Consider the following 16,863-nt stretch of genomic DNA (forward strand, 5'->3'; position numbering starts at 1 on the left):
CGGAGTGTCCGCAGCGGAATTTAAGTGAAATTCCGCTATGTGTGAACCCGCCCAAATAGCTCCAAAATTCTGTACTGATTAATTTCACAGTTATATTTCAGCTTTGTTCTCCTGACACAGGGATTGAATTCCCCTGCAAAGACATAGAGTTAAAGGGTATCTAAACTTACAAAAAACTTTTGACATGTCATAGTGACATGTCAGAAGTTTTGATCAGTGGGGGTCCGAGCACTCAGACCCCTACCGATCACTAAAATGAAGTGGCAGGAGTGCTCAGGTGAGCGCTGTGCCGGTTTGTTTCTGATCAGCTTTCCTCAGAAAGCTGAGCAAGCGGTCTATGGGTTCAAAGACTTTCTATTAAGCCCATACCCTGCTCGCTCGGCTTTCCGAAGAAAGATGATCAGACACAAAACGGCACAATGCGCACCCAAGCACTTTTGCCGCTTCGTTTTAGAGATCTGTGAGGGTCTCAGTACTCGGACTGTTACCCTTAAAACTTATAACATGTCACTATATGTCAAAAGATTTTGAAAGTTGAGTTACCCTTTAAATTATAAAATTCTAGCTGCTGACAGCCACTTCTAGGGAGAGCTAATGTGCTTAAAGCATTCTTTTTTTTTAGTAAGCTCTTAAGCTCCCTCTAGTGGTGGCTGCAGACAGCCAGAATTATATCATTTATCACTATGCAGGTGATATGTTTTAAAAAAATGAAACTTCAACCATTATGAAGATATATCATAAAATAAATCACCACTGAATATTGGACCTAAAATGACAAGATGATTAAAGATGGAGATTCACTTTATGATGCGAAAACAAATTAAAGATCAAACAAGTTGGCACAAATGGGAAAGATACACTACCTAAGTATAGAAGATTTTAGTATTTTTTTAGCTTTTAATTACTAGTTAGTTATTATAATTCCATGTTTTGAGCTTTAGTAGAATATTAAGTATATTAGTCCACCTTGCAGTTTATTGCTACATAAGCCTCAGATACAAATCTTTTTTTCTATGTACTAAGTGTTTATATCTTATATTTATTTAGACAAATGGAACACATGCAATTTATGAGAACACACTGTATTTTGCGATAGAATCTACCGGATTAATCGTAAGAAATGAAGAGCTGGCTGTGATAATGTCTTGTGCGTACGTACTGGACATGATGATCAGTCTGAATATAGCTGTGAATCCCATATTTAGGTAACCTTTTACATATTTTTACCTTGTGTGGTCTACTTGGTCTAGGTTGTTGGTGGCACCAGACAAAATGTTGCAGATGTATGTAGCAAATAGCTATTTCACATTTTAGGAAGGTTTTCAATGGGTTGTTCTGGATTGGAAAAAAAAATAAAGAGTCTACTTATTTTCCAGAAACAGCAACACTCATGTTCATGTCTGTGTTTGATATTACAACTCCAATGAATGGGGCTAAACTGCAGTACCAGACACGAGGCATGGGCAAGAGTTGCGCTGTTTGTTTTAAAAAAAAAAAAAAAAGCAGACTTTTTTTTAATCCCGGATAAAACATTTAAAACAGAATTTGGGTATCTTGACATTGTCAGTATTGGTTTGTATCAGTAATATATGGTAGCTGAAATGCTTTTAAATATTAACCTTTTACTTTCTACAGCTCTACAAATATCAGTGTTGGAGGGACTGGACAATTCACAGCAAACATGGCGCTTTATCAAGACAGCAGTTATGTGACTCCATATGAAGGGTCCGCAGTTGTGCTCTCCTCTAAGTCTTTGCTGTATGTTGGTGTTTTTGTTCAAGGAGGAGATTCTTCTCAGTATGTCGTTATAATGAAGAACTGTTATGCGACGCCAACATCTAACCCATATGATGCCGTGAAGTATTACATCGTAAAAGACAGGTAAAGATTGACAGTCTCTCAATTACATACTTAGTTCAAGTTCACCAAATTATTATTTTGTATTACCTGATATTGGAGACAGAGGCGTAACCTGGGCCTAAATGCAAAATCTGTAACAGACCCCCCACCTACCATGTGCCTGTCTGCTACCTCTGCACCCCTAAAGCTATGCCCCTAATTGATACATTTTGCACATAGTAAAGCACGTGGCACATGTTGTATGTCTGGTTAAGAAGAGACTATGATGAGAGACAAAATATGAAACAGTATAAACTTTATACTTAGATTTTTACAGTAGCCATGATTGAGAGGTAGATATGCATTACATGTTGCAGCCATCAAGTAAAAGCAGATAGGTGGAAAGTGGTGGCATCATTCCTCTTTACACAATGCTGTAAAGAACTGTGATTGTTTGTCAGGAAAGTTACAGTCAATTTTTTGGTTCTTTTATCTTTAGGATTTTATGATTCTGGCACTGAACACTAAAGATTTCTGCCCACAGATTTTTAACACCTTGCCGCCAGCGTATGTATGGAGTAGGCTCTGAAGCTGAGACCACTCCGTAGGCAGCCGGCGTCAGCTATATCTAATGGCTCATGTATCCCGGCTCTAATGGCCGGGATCGGAGATAACTCTAATCCTAGCCGTTTAGTCTCTTAGATGCTGCGGTTAATTAAGACTGCGTCATCAAAGTCGTTAAACAGAAGGGGGCCCCTCTGTCGCCCCATCGGCCCCGTGACTCAATTGCACGGTGCCTATAGGTTGTCATGGCAGCCGGGAGCCATGAAAGCCCCCCGGTTTGCCACCTTGGTCCTCCATTTAAGCCCTGTCACAGTAGGAGAATGATAAATGCACAATGCACGGCAATACATATAGTGGATATAAAACGTCTACACATCCCTGTTAGGGTATGTGCACACGACCTCTTTTCAGACGTAATGGAGGTGTTTTACGCCTCGAATTACGCCTTAAAAGACGGCTCCAATACGTCAGCAAACTTCTGCCCATTGCTTGCAATGGGTCTTACAAAGTTCTGTGTAGACGAGCTGTCATTTTACGCGTCGCTGTCAAAATACGGCGCGTAAAATGACGGCTCGTCAAAAGGAGTGCAGGACACTTGTTGGGACGTTTTTGGAGCTGCTTTCCATAGACTCTATTGAAAAAATCTCCAAAAACGGGCGTAAAATACGCTGCAAAAAACGCAGCGAAAATTGCGAGTGGCACAAAAAACGTGTGAAAATCAGGAGCTGTTTTCTCTTGAAAACAGCTCCGTATTTTGAGACGTTTTTGACTCTGCGTGTGAACATACCCTTAGGCTGGGTTCACACGTGGCGGAATTTCACTTGAATTCCGCTGCGGACACTCCGCAGCGTTAATCCGCAGCGGAGCCGTTTCTGCATTGACTTCCACTTCTATTTAGAAGTGTTCGTTTAGACGATGCGTAAAATTCAGCTGCGGAGCATAGGCTGCAGAGCGGAATTTGGTGTCCGCAGCATACTCTGTCTGTTGCGGAGCAGTGGCGGACTGGTTGCGGACTCATGGCGGAATTTCTCCATTGACTTCAATGGAGATTCTAAGTTCCGCAATGAAGTCCGCAGCTGTCATGCACATGTTATGTGTGCTGCGAATGCGTCTTGCTTTTTTGCCATGACATTTCTTCATTCTGGCTGGACCTATGTATTTCTAGGTCTACAGCCAGACTGAGGAAGTCAATGGGGCTCCCGGAATTACGGGAGCGTTGCTAGGTGACGTCAGTAAATAGTCACTGTCCAGGGTGCTGAAAGAGTTAAGCGATCGGCAGTAACTGTTTCTGCACCCTGGACAGTGACTACCGATCCCAATATACAGCAACCTGTCAAAAAAATAGAAGTTCATACTTACCGAGAACTCCCTGCTTCTTTCTCCAGTCCGGCTTCCCAGGATGACGTTTCAGTCTAAGTGACGGCTGCAGCCAATCACAGGCTGCAGCGGTCACATGGACTGCCGCGTCATCCAGGGAGGTCGGGCTGGATGCCGAAAGAGGGACGCGTCACCAAGACAACGGCCGGTAAGTATGAAATTAGTTTATTTTCACTAGGGAAAGTGCTGTCCCTTCTCTCTATCCTGCACTGATAGAGAGAAGGGAAGCACTTTTCCCGCAGTCCGCAGCAGCTAGTCCGCATCAATTTACTGCACATTTTGGGCAGATCCGCAGCCGTAATCCGCAACCCGGATTAGGTGCGGCATTGATGCGGACAGTTGCGGAGGAAATCCGCCACGTGTGGTCATGCCCTTAGAATGCCAGGTTTTTGTCATGTTACATAATCAGTCCAAGATAAATCATTTCAGAACTTTTTCCACCTTTAATGTCACCTATAATCTGTACAATTGTATTGAAAAACAAACTGAAATCTTCTATGGTGGAAAAATAAAGCTAAAGAACAAAAATAATGTGGTTGCATAAGTATGCACACCCTTAAACTAATACTTTGTTAAATTACCCTTTGACTTTATGACGGCATTCAGTCTTTTTGGGTAGAAGTCTATCAGCATGGCACATCTTGACTTGGCAATTGTTGCCCACTCTTCCTTGCAAAAGTGCTCCAAATCTGTCAGATTGCGAGGGCATCTCCTGTGTACAGCCCTCTTCACGTCACCCCATGGATTTCCAATGGGATTCAGGTCTGGGCTCTGGCTGGGCCATTCCAAAACTTTGATATTCTCCTGGTGAAGCCATTCTTTTGTTGATTTGGAGGTTTTGCTTTGGGTCGTTGTCGTGCTGAAAGGTGAAATTCATCTTCAGCTTTTTAGCAGAGGCTTGCAGGTTTTGTGCCAATATTGACTGCTATTTGGAACTGTTCATAATTCCCTTCACCTTGACTAAAGACCCAGTTCCAGCTGCAGAAAAACAACCACAAAGCAAAATGCTGCCCCCACCATGCTCCATAATGCTGCCTCCACCATTCTCCATAATGCTGCCTCCACCATTCTTCATAATGCTGCCTCCACCGTGCTCCATAATGCTGCCCCCACCATGCTCCATAATGCTGCCTCCACCATGCTCCAAAATGCTACCTCCTCCGTGCTCCATAATGCTGCCTCCACCGTGCTCCATAATGCTGCCTCCACCATTCTCCATAATGCTGCCTCCACCATTCTCCATAATGCTACCTCCTCCGTGCTCCATAATGCTGCCTCCACCATGCTCCATAATGCTACCTCCTCCGTGCTCCATAATGCTGCCTCCACCATGCTCCATAATGCTACCTCCTCTGTGCTCCATAATGCTACCTCCTCCATGCTCCATAATGCTGCCCCCACCATGCTCCATAATGCTACCTCCTCCGTGCTCCATAACGCTGCCTCCACCATGCTCCATAATGCTGCCTCCACCATGCTCCATAATGCTGCCCCCACCATGCTCCATAATGCTGCCTCCACCATGCTCCATAATGCTGCCCCCACCATGCTCCATAATGCTGCCCCCACCATGCTCCATAATGCTGTCTCCACCATTCTCCATAATGCTGCCTCCACCATTCGCCATAATGCGGCCCCCACCATGCTTCACCGTGGGTATGGCGTTCTTTTGGTGATGTGCAGTATTGGCTTTGCCTTTTATATCCACTGTTTGTAATGCAGTGTATTGTGCAAGCAATTCATCCATTGCATGTTCAAGTCCCCTAGTGGAACTAAAAAACTAATGTAAAAATTTGTTTAATACATTTAATTTTTTTAAGAATATATATAAAAAAAAAAAATTAAAAGTAAAATAAAACGTTTTTACCATTTTTTCCATTACATTTTTCTTATTATGCCAATTATTAATTATAATAATTAGGCTATAAGCCAACACAAATACCGAACACATTGAAACCTCAGCGTTATAGCCCCATGGGCCATTAGCTAGTATCGCCTATTTAGCATAATAAGAAAATGGCTCACAACTTGTAAAGTAAAAAAATGGATTGGGATACAAATTACACTGACATCATCAGCGTGACAGTGCCTATGACATGAGGCAGGACATTGGGATTTACTGAACTGGTGACAGGTCCTCTTTGAAGCGTACCTCCACTTTCAGTGGAAAACGATTACAGTGCGGGAGCGGGCACTAGAATTATTTTTTTAATCACTTGTATCACTGATTTTGCTTCTAGCAGCAGCGCGGACTGTGTAAAGTCAGTGCTGCCGGCTACTCATAACTTCAGTGGGAGACACAGTGTCCTGCTCGTCTCCAAGGCTCCCGTATCCAGAATGGCCGTTAGCTGGGTACGAATCCTATAACACTGGAGGGCGTTCTGGATACGGGAGTCTTGTAGACCAGCAGGAAGCTCTGTCTCCTGTGTCTCCCAATGAAGAGTTATGAGCAGCCGGCAGCACAGACTTTACACAGTCCATGCTACGGATAGCAGGAATACAGCGAATACTAGTGATTTAGACAAGTTATTATACCGCACACTCCTGCACTATAACCGTGTTTCACTGAAAGCGGAGGTACACTTTAATATAAGTACAACATTTAAGTGGATTTTGCTGCAGTCCTTTTGGCAGTCTTCTCCTTTACCCAATAAGCTGATCTGCGAAAGCTCATGTATCACACACAATAGTATTTTGCTAGAGCCAAGTGCCCACTTTTAGATTGCCTTTTGGCTAAGAAGGCTACCAGGTAGATCTCAGCACAAAGTTCTCATAAACCACTAAGGGCTTAGGTATCATAGAGGCAGACCATGCGGCTGCTATGGGACCCTTGGAAAAAGCCCCAATTGTTCCATCCATTTTGCAATTGGGTGTCGAGAGTCTGTGCAAGACCCTCTGCAGAGAAACTAAGTTGTTGGCAAACACCAGGCCCTTCTGTGCTGTGCAAAACTGGGCACCGTGACGGGAAGGGGGGGATTAAAATTTTTGCTCTTGTGTCACTGTGTTACTGTAACTGCTATTTGTATTATTTTCTTCTTTAGCTGTCCTAATAAACAAGATTCAACCATTAGCGTACTGGAAAATGGCGTCTCAAGAAAAGGTCGCCTGTCACTGCAAGTGTTTAAATTTGTCGGCAATTATAACTCTGTCTACATTCACTGTGCTGTAAGTCTGTGTGACGTCACTGCGGGATCGTGCTCCCCCGTAAGTACAAATTGGGCATTATCGGGTTTTACAACATTGTTTTGCTTGTAACCACTGTATGCATTTTGCACCTGTGACCTTATAATATAATTTCATTATTGCAGTCATGTTCTGGAATTGGGTCCCGAAGTGCAGGCGCTGAGGAAAGCTATCAGCTAAGTGTGGGTCCTATAGTTCGCCAAGGTAACATTTCCAGTTGTGTGAAGATAAATAAAAGGAGCTTTTTTTTATACAGAATTCGAAGAATTTTTAGGTATCTGAACTGATGCACATAGATCAAGGCCAATTGATGTATTATTATATAGTCAAATTATATTCCAAAAAATAAAAATAATCCACTTATAACCAATAATAATAATAATAATTTGTGACATGCACAACACTCAATGTAATAGGGTGTTAAATATCTATTAGAAATGTCCACATGTTAGCTAATGATATGCCATTAAATACTATACAGTATCTAATATATACATTTCATGTTTCCTAAAGTCTTTCTATGCTACTTTACAGTTGCCCCTTTTAAGGGCTTGTCGGACATTAGAAAAAAGGGTCTACTTTTTTCCCAGGAATAGTGCCAATTTTCTCCTTCGGCTGTGTTTGGTATTGTATCTCATTCTTATTCAAGTGAGCTGCAATACCAGATACAGCTGATGGACAAGAGTGGCGCTGTTTCTGGACAAGACTCTATTTTCCCTTAAAGAAGCCAAATTGTGGATAGTTGTGTGATGGGAGGTTGAAAAATTTAGAAAATGCCTGCATGAAAAGGATGCAAAGGTTTGGTTATTTCCATGACCGGGATAGACTAGTTATTAAAAAGGTTTTAGGGGATTGCATTTTCTAATGAGAAATTTATATAAATTCCCTTACCAGGCATATTGATAGAGCATATAACTTATAAGGCTGACTCCACATTGTTTAAAGAGGCTCTGTCACCAGATTTTGCAACCCCTATCTGCTATTGCAGCAGATAGGCGCTGCAATGTAGATTACAGTAACGTTTTTATTTTAAAAAAACGAGCATTTTTGGCCAAGTGTTACCCCCTCCATGTACATGTAAACTAAACACTTGGTACAAGTCAGATAGCCACTATGTGTAACAGACCTTGTGATATTCTATTGGAGAATACAATCATGTGACAAGTATAGTGGTGAGAGGGAAATGTACCGAGCCACGGGATCAGCTGAATGGCTCTGAATTTTTTGTAGGTAGTATGCTTTATTACCAAGTATGGTTAGGGCATTCACATGGATTTTTCAATAGAATATTTAATCTCAGGAAACCCCTTTATATAAACTCACTAAATTCAGAAGCAGGTAATTCTTCTTTTGATAGTCTTCTTTCCAGAAATGATGGCCTTTCAAATCACAGGCTGGATGATTCAGTTTGTTGGTATAGAAGTCAGTAAGCCAATTCTATCTTCTGTATAGTCACTTTTTACATACACCCTTTTTAATCCTCATATGTATTGTTTTGCAGATAAAGTATCTATTGCTCTATCTTCAGGCTGTATTGGTAAGTATGTTATTTAATGGTGAATATTCATTTAAAGGCTATATCCAATTTTTCTTTATTGCTCCAATATGTACATCTAAATTAAAAAAACTTCTCCTAAAACAGTTCCTATGCAGACTTATGTGTGTCCATGGTTACAGACTACAAACAAATCCTTTGTGTTGTCTGATCCTGCAGTTATGTGTTATTTCTTGGTTATATAGCCTTTACGTTATTTATATCATAATAGATATTATATTCCGCAGTATTAAGGATTAGCCATCAATGTATTTTCTTCTTTTCTAGGCACAGGTGAATCTTCTGCCCTCCTTGGCTTTGTCTTCCTTCTGATGACCCAAACTTTGTTTCTTTAGGGCATCAGTTCAACCATTGGATGGATTGTATTGACAACAATTTTCTCATTATATCTAATCCACATTCATATTCTATAGATGTAACTTTTAAAACATAAAGCTATATTTTTAAAACTGAAACTTAGTAGTTCTAGTCTTGGATCGCATATGATTCTTTTTAATTTTTTTATTTCTCAGCCCTCTGATGTAGTCTGTGCCCACTTATTCTGCCCAAGTGCCAGAGTCTCTTACTAGTCAAGACAGGCATAACCCTCATGCTAATCGTGTAGGCACCGCAAGACTGCCCATGCGCTAAAGAGCGGAGCAGCGGCTGAAATAAACAGCCACAGCCCCTCACTAAGAGCAGAGATCAGACGAACCTCTGATAGCTGTCGTTTTAACCCTTTGAATACATTATCAACGCTGATCGTGGCATTCAGGGGTGAAAGACTGAGGGGTATGCCTATACATAGTATACAGGCTAATGTACTGGCATATACTGTGGCTACATGGCAGTACATTATAGTTGAGAAAAAAATCAAAATGAAAAATGTAGATTTTTCTATGGGATTATTTTTTTTTTAAATGAATCAAAAAAAGTTCCAAAACTTTAAATAATATACAGATATTTGGTATCGTCACAACCGTTACATCATGCACAACAAATATATGACATCATTTATGATGACCGGTGTTTGACATAAAAAGAAAAAATGCAGCAAAACTGCTTTATTTTTAATGATTGGCAAAGTAAATATGAATATAAATTAAATGCTAATTTATATGTACAGTACCATAACATATACACATTCCGCTGTTTGAACCAAAAAATAAAATGAATGCAAGAAAAAAAAAAAAATTGTTCTGGTCTTCAAGGCTAAGATTAACCCGTGCTTAACGGACTCTGTAGTGTCCTTTTTTCTTAATCTAATCTCTTAAATAAAAATAAAGATTATGCAGAAAATTATTTGTTTCTGATTCGTGATTTGTTATCAATTCCAAGATGTAAATGTATCATGAAAAATGGGTCTTTCTGCCCTTTCCTTTGCAGGTATATTGTAATGGCAGGAAGGAGGAGCAGGGAAAGTGAGCCCTAATCTACCCACCGCCCTGTCCCTGCCTACTTGCAACGACCCGCCCTAGGCGACGGGGTACAACTGGGCGGCGGTCCCTACGCTGTCTAAGTGCACGGGAGAACAAACAGGGAACACGCAAGGGAAGGGACAGTAGCCCACGGAACGCCGCGAGGAAACGGAGCGGTGAATGAATAGTCAGGACCAGGATGAAGTGGAGTATATGTATAGTAACAGGAAAGGGAAAGAGGAAAGTAGTGTGATCAAATAATATTGAAAATAATAAATTCTTTATTAGTAAATAGTTAAAATAACAATGTTAGCTGAAAATTTGTAGTGCCAATGACCCCTCACTTGACACTATAGACAAATAAATGTCTTAATTATTCTTACTCCGTTGGGGAAATATGCGAGTAATGGGACAAGTAGCCTAAATCTTAGATGTATATTGATATATTGATTAGCCCACAGTTGTATATGCTGAAGCAAAGTGTTGTGGAAATTACACTGCTAGAGCATTAACTTGAGTTGGTTGTAGTGGTACTGTAATGTTAGCCCAGCGATGGAGGAACCTAGTAAAGTGACAGTCACTGCGTGTCTGTCAAGTTGCACATAGACCAGATCAGCATACAAGGTACAATGCTGAGCACGGTCAAATGAGAGAGAGTACACGGCAAAAAGCCGGGATAAGCTGTCTGGGTGCTTGTCAGCACGTCCAGTGCAGCTAAACACGGTCCCTGTTTGTGGGCTAATGCAGCTCACTGAGCACAGAATGTGTGTGCAGCCTAGATGGAGAGACTGCTAAATCAGCAGTCTCTACGTAGCGGCTCAATGGTCACACGGCTCAAAAACAAAAGTGCCGTTTGTGAATAAAGAACCAGTGTAATCTACAGAGTAGAGCCGAGATCAGCTGTCTGGGTGCTGTCAGCACGTCCAGTACAGCGTAGCACGGACTCTCACTGTAGGTTGCTACGGCTCACTGGGCACACACTGTGTGCTGCATCGAGGAGAGACTTTCAGAATGACAGTCTCTGCATTCCTGTGGAGCTTCTAGTTGATCACTACGGCATACAGGGAGTAGTGCCGTTCGTGATCAGAAAGGGAGTTTACAGTGTTGAGCCCGGATCAGCTGTCTGGGTGCTAACAGCACATCCAGTACAGCTCAGCACGGTCCCCCACTGCAGGCTGCTGCGGTTCCCTAGGCACACACTGTGTGTACAGTGTCAACAAGAGACTGTTGAAATGACAGTCTCTGCGGTCTTTGAAGCTGCTCGTTGATCATTACGGCACACAATAGACAGTGCCGTTCGTGACCAACGACCAGGGAGTTGAAGCCTGTATGCCGGGATCAGCTGTCTGGGTGCTAATCAGCACGTCCAGAGCAGCCCGGTCCCTTCGTTTGAGCTGCTATAATTGACTGAGCGCACGTACTATGTGCAGCTTCAGTGATAGAGGCATAGAGGAGTCCCTGTCTCTTAGCAGATATTCTGCCACAGTTGTTAGTTGGAGACTAGTGTCTCAAATAACGGAGTTAGTGTTAGAGCATGAAACATTGTTGATAGTAAAACACCCGACGCGCGTTTCGCCGGAACTTCCGGCTTCTTCCAGAAGTGGAGTATACCAACGTGAGCACGGAGAAGGAAGCAAGCCAGGGGCAAAGCGAAGCAGGTTAAGCGGAACTGCAGCAAGGCAGAAGCACGGCAGAAGCAGGCTGGAGCAAGCAGCAGTGGGGCCAGGAATCCAGAAGAATTACAAGCACTGAGGAAGAGAACACGGCAGGTAATAAAGGTCAGGGGGCGGAGCTAACTCCGACTGACCAGGCCGCGATAGGCTCTCCCACTCCTGAGCCTGCCACCCTGGTTGGTGGGAGACGGTGTCAGTCTAACAGGTCTGGCCTCAGGTGTGGATTGATTAATCCCAGTAGTATACCTAGACGTAGTACCTGGCAGATCCCTAACAGTACTCCCCCTTTTATGAGGGGCCACCGGACCCTTACTAAGAGGACCCGGTTTAGTAGGGAAGAGAAGGTGGAACCTCCTGATCAATACCCCAGCGTGAACATCACGGGCAGGTACCCAAGTCCTCTCCTCCGGCCCGTATCCTCTCCAATGGACCAGGTACTGGAGGGAGCCCTGGACCATCCTACTGTCCATAATCTTGGCCACCTCGAATTCCACCCCCTCAGGGGTGAGAACGGGAACAGGAGGTTTCCTCGAGGGGGACCAGGACGGGGAGCAGCGTTTGAGGAGGGAGGCATGGAAGACGTCATGTATGCGAAAGGATGGGGGCAGCTCCAGACGGAAGGATACAGGGTTGAGGACTTCACTGATCTTATAAGGTCCAATAAATCGGGGAGCAAACTTCCTGGACGGGACCTTAAGGCGCAAGTTCCTGGACGACAACCAGACCAAATCCCCGACGACAAACCGGGGGTTAGCAGAACATCTACTATCAGCCTGAATCTTTTGTGCGCTCTGGGACGCCTCTAGGTTCTTCTGAACCTGGGCCCAGACTGTGCACAGTTCCCGATGAACATCCTCTACCTCAGGATTATTGGAACAACCAGGGGAAACGGAGGAGAACCTTGGGTTAAACCCGAAATTACAGAAAAACGGCGAGACCCCTGACGAGTTACTGACCCGGTTATTCAGGGAAAATTCAGCAAGGGGAAGGAATGAGACCCAATCGAATTGACAGTCAGAGATGAAACACCTTAAATATTGTTCCAGGGATTGGTTAGTCCTTTCCGTTTGGCCATTAGTTTCGGGATGGAAGGCGGAGGAGAAGGACAGATCAATCTCCAACTTTTTACAAAAAGCTCTCCAAAATAAGGAAACAAATTGTACCCCTCTGTCAGAACCGATATTGACTGGGGCCCCATGGAGACGCAGGATGTGTTTCACAAACAAAGAAGCTAACGTCTTGGCGTTAGGTAGCTTCTTAAGGGGCACAAAGTGGCACATCTTGCTGAAGCGGTCTACTACCACCCACACCACCGACTTGCCCTGAGATGGGGGCAAATCGGTGATAAAATCCATGGAGATATGGGTCCAAGGTCTCTGGGGAATGGGCAAGGAACGTAGTAGGCCCGCAGGTCGGGACCTAGGGGTTTTGGACCTAGCGCAAACCTCACAAGCGGCGACGTAAGCCCTAACGTCTTTAGGCAACCCAGGCCACCAATAGTTTCTGGTAATGAGGTGTTTGGTGCCCAAGATGCCAGGATGACCAGATAGAGTGGAGTCATGGTTTTCCCTGAGTACCCTTAGCCGGTATTGCAGGGGAACAAACAGTTTGTCCCCAGGGACGTTCCCGGGAGCTGAACCCTGATCAGCCGCAATATCAGAAGCTAAATCAGAATCCGTGGCAGAAACGATTATACCAGGGGGTAAAATACAAGCAGGATCCTTCTCGGAAGGAGGATTGGCCATGAAACTACGTGACAGAGCATCAGCCTTAATATTCTTGGACCCAGCCCTATAGGTAACCAAGAAATTAAATCTGGTAAAGAATAGTGCCCACCGAGCTTGTCTAGGATTAAGCCTCCGGGCCGATTCTAGGAAAACCAGATTCTTGTGATCCGTAAGGACCGTTACCTGGTGTCTGGCCCCCTCCAGGAAGTGCCGCCACTCTTCAAAAGCCCATTTAATGGCTAGAAGTTCGCGGTTGCCAATATCATAGTTACTCTCCGTGGGCGAAAACTTCCTAGAGAAGTAAGCACAGGGGCGGAGATGGGTGAGGGAGCTGGTACCCTGGGACAAGACGGCCCCCACTCCCACCTCGGATGCGTCAACCTCCACAATAAATGGCTCCTCTTGGTTGGGCTGAATCAGCACGGGGGCCGAGATAAAGCACTTCTTGAGGGTCTCAAAGGCCTGGACGGCCTCAGGGGGCCAATGGAGGACATCAGCACCCTTGCGAGTAAGGTCCGTAAGAGGCTTAGCGACGACCGAGAAGTTGGCAATAAATCTCCTGTAATAGTTGGCGAACCCTAAAAAACACTGTAACGCCTTAAGGGAGGCAGGTTAGACCCATTCCGCCACAGCCTGAACCTTGGCAGGGTCCATGCGGAATTCATGAGGAGTGAGGATTTGCCCTAAAAATGGTATCTCCTGTACCCCAAAGACACATTTTTCAGTCTTAGCAAACAGATTATTCTCCCGAAGGACCTGGAGCACCTTCCTGACATGCTCCACGTGGGAGGACCAGTCCTTGGAAAACACCAGTATGTCATCAAGGTACACAACAAGAAAATTACCCAGGTAATCTCTCAGGATTTCATTAATAAAATTCTGGAAGACAGCAGGGGCATTACACAACCCAAAGGGCATGACCAGGTATTCGAAATGACCCTCGGGTGTGTTGAACGCAGTTTTCCACTCATCCCCCTCTTTGATGCGGATAAGGTTATATGCCCCCCGTAGATCGAACTTAGAAAACCATTGGGCTCCCTGAACCTGATTAAAAAGATCCGGAATCAAAGGAAGTGGGTACTGGTTCCTTACGGTGACCTTATTCAGGTTACGATAATCAATGCACGGCCTAAGACCACCATCCTTCTTCCCCACGAAGAAGAAGCCAGCACCTACAGGAGAAGTCGAGGGGCGAATAAAACCCTTGGCCAGGCATTCTTGGATATACACCCTCATAGCTTCATGTTCAGGACATGAAAGATTAAATATCCTACCCTTAGGAAGCTTGGCACCAGGCACCAAATCGATGGCGCAATCGTAATCTCTATGGGGGGGCAACACCTCGGAGGCCTCCTTAGAAAACACATCGGCGAAGTCCTGAACAAACTCAGGAAGCGTGTTTACCTCCTCCCGGGGAGAAATAGAGTTAACAGAAAGACATGACATAAGACATTCATTACCCCATTTGGTAAGCTCCCCAGTATTCCAATCAAACGTGGGATTATGCAACTGCAACCAGGGAAGACCTAATACCAGATCAGACGATAATCCCTGCATCACCAGTACAGAGCATTGCTCCAAATGCATGGAGCCAACAAGTAGTTCAAAAACAGGGGTATGCTGAGTAAAATAACCATTAGCAAGGGGGGTTGAGTCGATACCTACTACAGGGATAGGATAAGGTAAATCAATAAAAGGCATCTTTAGAGACATAGCAAATTCCACAGACATGATATTAGCAGATGAGCCAGAATCCACGAAAGCACTGAGACCTGAAAGGGAAGCAAAATTTTATTGCGTTTCACATTAACGGGAAATACCTGTGCGCCCAAGTGACCTCCCCGATGATCACTTAGGCGCGGAAGTTTTCCGGCTTTTTATTCTTGCGCCTGGGACAGGTGTTCAGTAGATGCTTGTCGTCCCCACGGTAGAAGCAGAGACCATTCATTCTGCGAAACTCCCTACGTTGTCGAGGGGACATGGAGGCCCCGAGTTGCATAGGTACCTCCGAGTCCTCCGTGGAGGGGCGAGGGGACGGGACCTCAGGGGGGATTCGCAGAAAAGTCTGAGGGGAGCACATTGAAACGTTCAAGCTGACGTTCCCTGAGACGTCGGTCAAGTCGTACTGCTAGGGCCATAACCTGGTCAAGGGAGTCAGAAGAGGGGTAGCTAACCAGCAGATCCTTCAGGGCGTCAGATAATCCTAACCTAAACTGGCACCTTAGGGCCGGATCGTTCCACCGAGAAGCTACGCACCACTTTCTAAAATCAGAACAGTATTCCTCAACCGGTCTCCTACCCTGACGTAAGGTCACCAGCTGACTCTCGGCTAAAGCAGTCCTGTCAGTCTCGTCGTAAATGAGTCCGAGGGCAGAGAAAAAACGATCAACAGAGGAAAGTTCAGGGGCGTCAGGAGCCAAGGAGAAGGCCCACTCTTGGGGCCCTTCCTGGAGTCGGGATATGATGATACCCACCCGCTGGTTCTCGGAACCTGAGGAGTGGGGTTTTAGGCGGAAATACAGTCTGCAACTCTCCTGGAAGGAGAGAAACGTCTTACGGTCCCCTGAGAACCGGTCAGGTAACTTGAGGTCGGGTTCTAGAGGTGAGGTGAGGGGTACTACTAAGGCAGCGTCACCCTGGTTGACCCTCTGGGCCAGGGCCTGGACCTGTAGGGAGAGGCCCTGCATCTGCTGGGTCAGGGTCTCAAGGGGGTCCATGATAGCGTCAGCGTAGGAGAATGGTAGACTAGGTATGGCTTGTAATTATGTAATGGCAGGAAGGAGGAGCAGGGAAAGTGAGCCCTAATCTACCCACCGCCCTGTCCCTGCCTACTTGCAAGGACCCGCCCTAGGCGACGGGGTACAACTGGGCGGCGGTCCCTACGCTGTCTAAGTGCACGGGAGAACAAACAGGGAACACGCAAGGGAAGGGACAGTAGCCCACGGAACGCCGCGAGGAAACGGAGCGGTGAATGAATAGTCAGGACCAGGATGAAGTGGAGTATACCAACGTGAGCACGGAGAAGGAAGCAAGCCAGGGGCAAAGCGAAGCAGGTTAAGCGGAACTGCAGCAAGGCAGAAGCACGGCAGAAGCAGGCTGGAGCAAGCAGCAGTGGGGCCAGGAATCCAGAAGAATTACAAGCACTGAGGAAGAGAACACGGCAGGTAATAAAGGACAGGGGGCGGAGCTAACTCCAACTGACCAGGCCGCGATAGGCTCTCCCACTCCTGAGCCTGCCACCCTGGTTGGTGGGAGACGGTTTCAGTTTAACAGGTCTGGCCTCAGGTGTTGATTGATTAATCCCAGGAGTATACCTAGACGTAGTACCTGGCAGATCCCTAACATATATTTGTCTTGACGTTGACGCATTCTATAATTCACATACTGGTAGTTACTTGAGTACAGTAAAATATCTAGAATCCAAACTTTAGAGGAACAGACTCATGTCAGAATCACCTTTAGGGATTGTCCACTCATAACGGAATCGCTGCGTTTTTCCCGTCCGGAATTGCTTTCGGAAAATATGCAGCATAATACAGTAGCAGCAA

General features: G+C 45.0%; 1 protein-coding gene across 1 annotated transcript in view; it reads left to right on the top strand.

The window, feature by feature from the left end:
• The window catches only part of LOC142656633 (uromodulin-like), a 28,355-nt gene extending 18,685 nt beyond the window's left edge, over nucleotides 1-9,670 (top strand). The window contains exons 10-15 of the mRNA XM_075831558.1: nucleotides 1,048-1,205; nucleotides 1,636-1,881; nucleotides 6,822-6,984; nucleotides 7,089-7,167; nucleotides 8,465-8,500; nucleotides 8,786-9,670. Of these exons, the coding sequence (XP_075687673.1) occupies nucleotides 1,048-1,205; nucleotides 1,636-1,881; nucleotides 6,822-6,984; nucleotides 7,089-7,167; nucleotides 8,465-8,500; nucleotides 8,786-8,853 (750 nt within the window). The 3' untranslated portion in view covers nucleotides 8,854-9,670. The remainder of the gene's footprint in view (nucleotides 1-1,047; nucleotides 1,206-1,635; nucleotides 1,882-6,821; nucleotides 6,985-7,088; nucleotides 7,168-8,464; nucleotides 8,501-8,785) is intronic.
• Nucleotides 9,671-16,863: the final 7,193 nt, after the last annotated feature.

The sequence above is a fragment of the Rhinoderma darwinii genome, chromosome 6 (assembly GCF_050947455.1).
Source record: "Rhinoderma darwinii isolate aRhiDar2 chromosome 6, aRhiDar2.hap1, whole genome shotgun sequence".
NCBI lineage: Eukaryota > Metazoa > Chordata > Amphibia > Anura > Rhinodermatidae > Rhinoderma > Rhinoderma darwinii.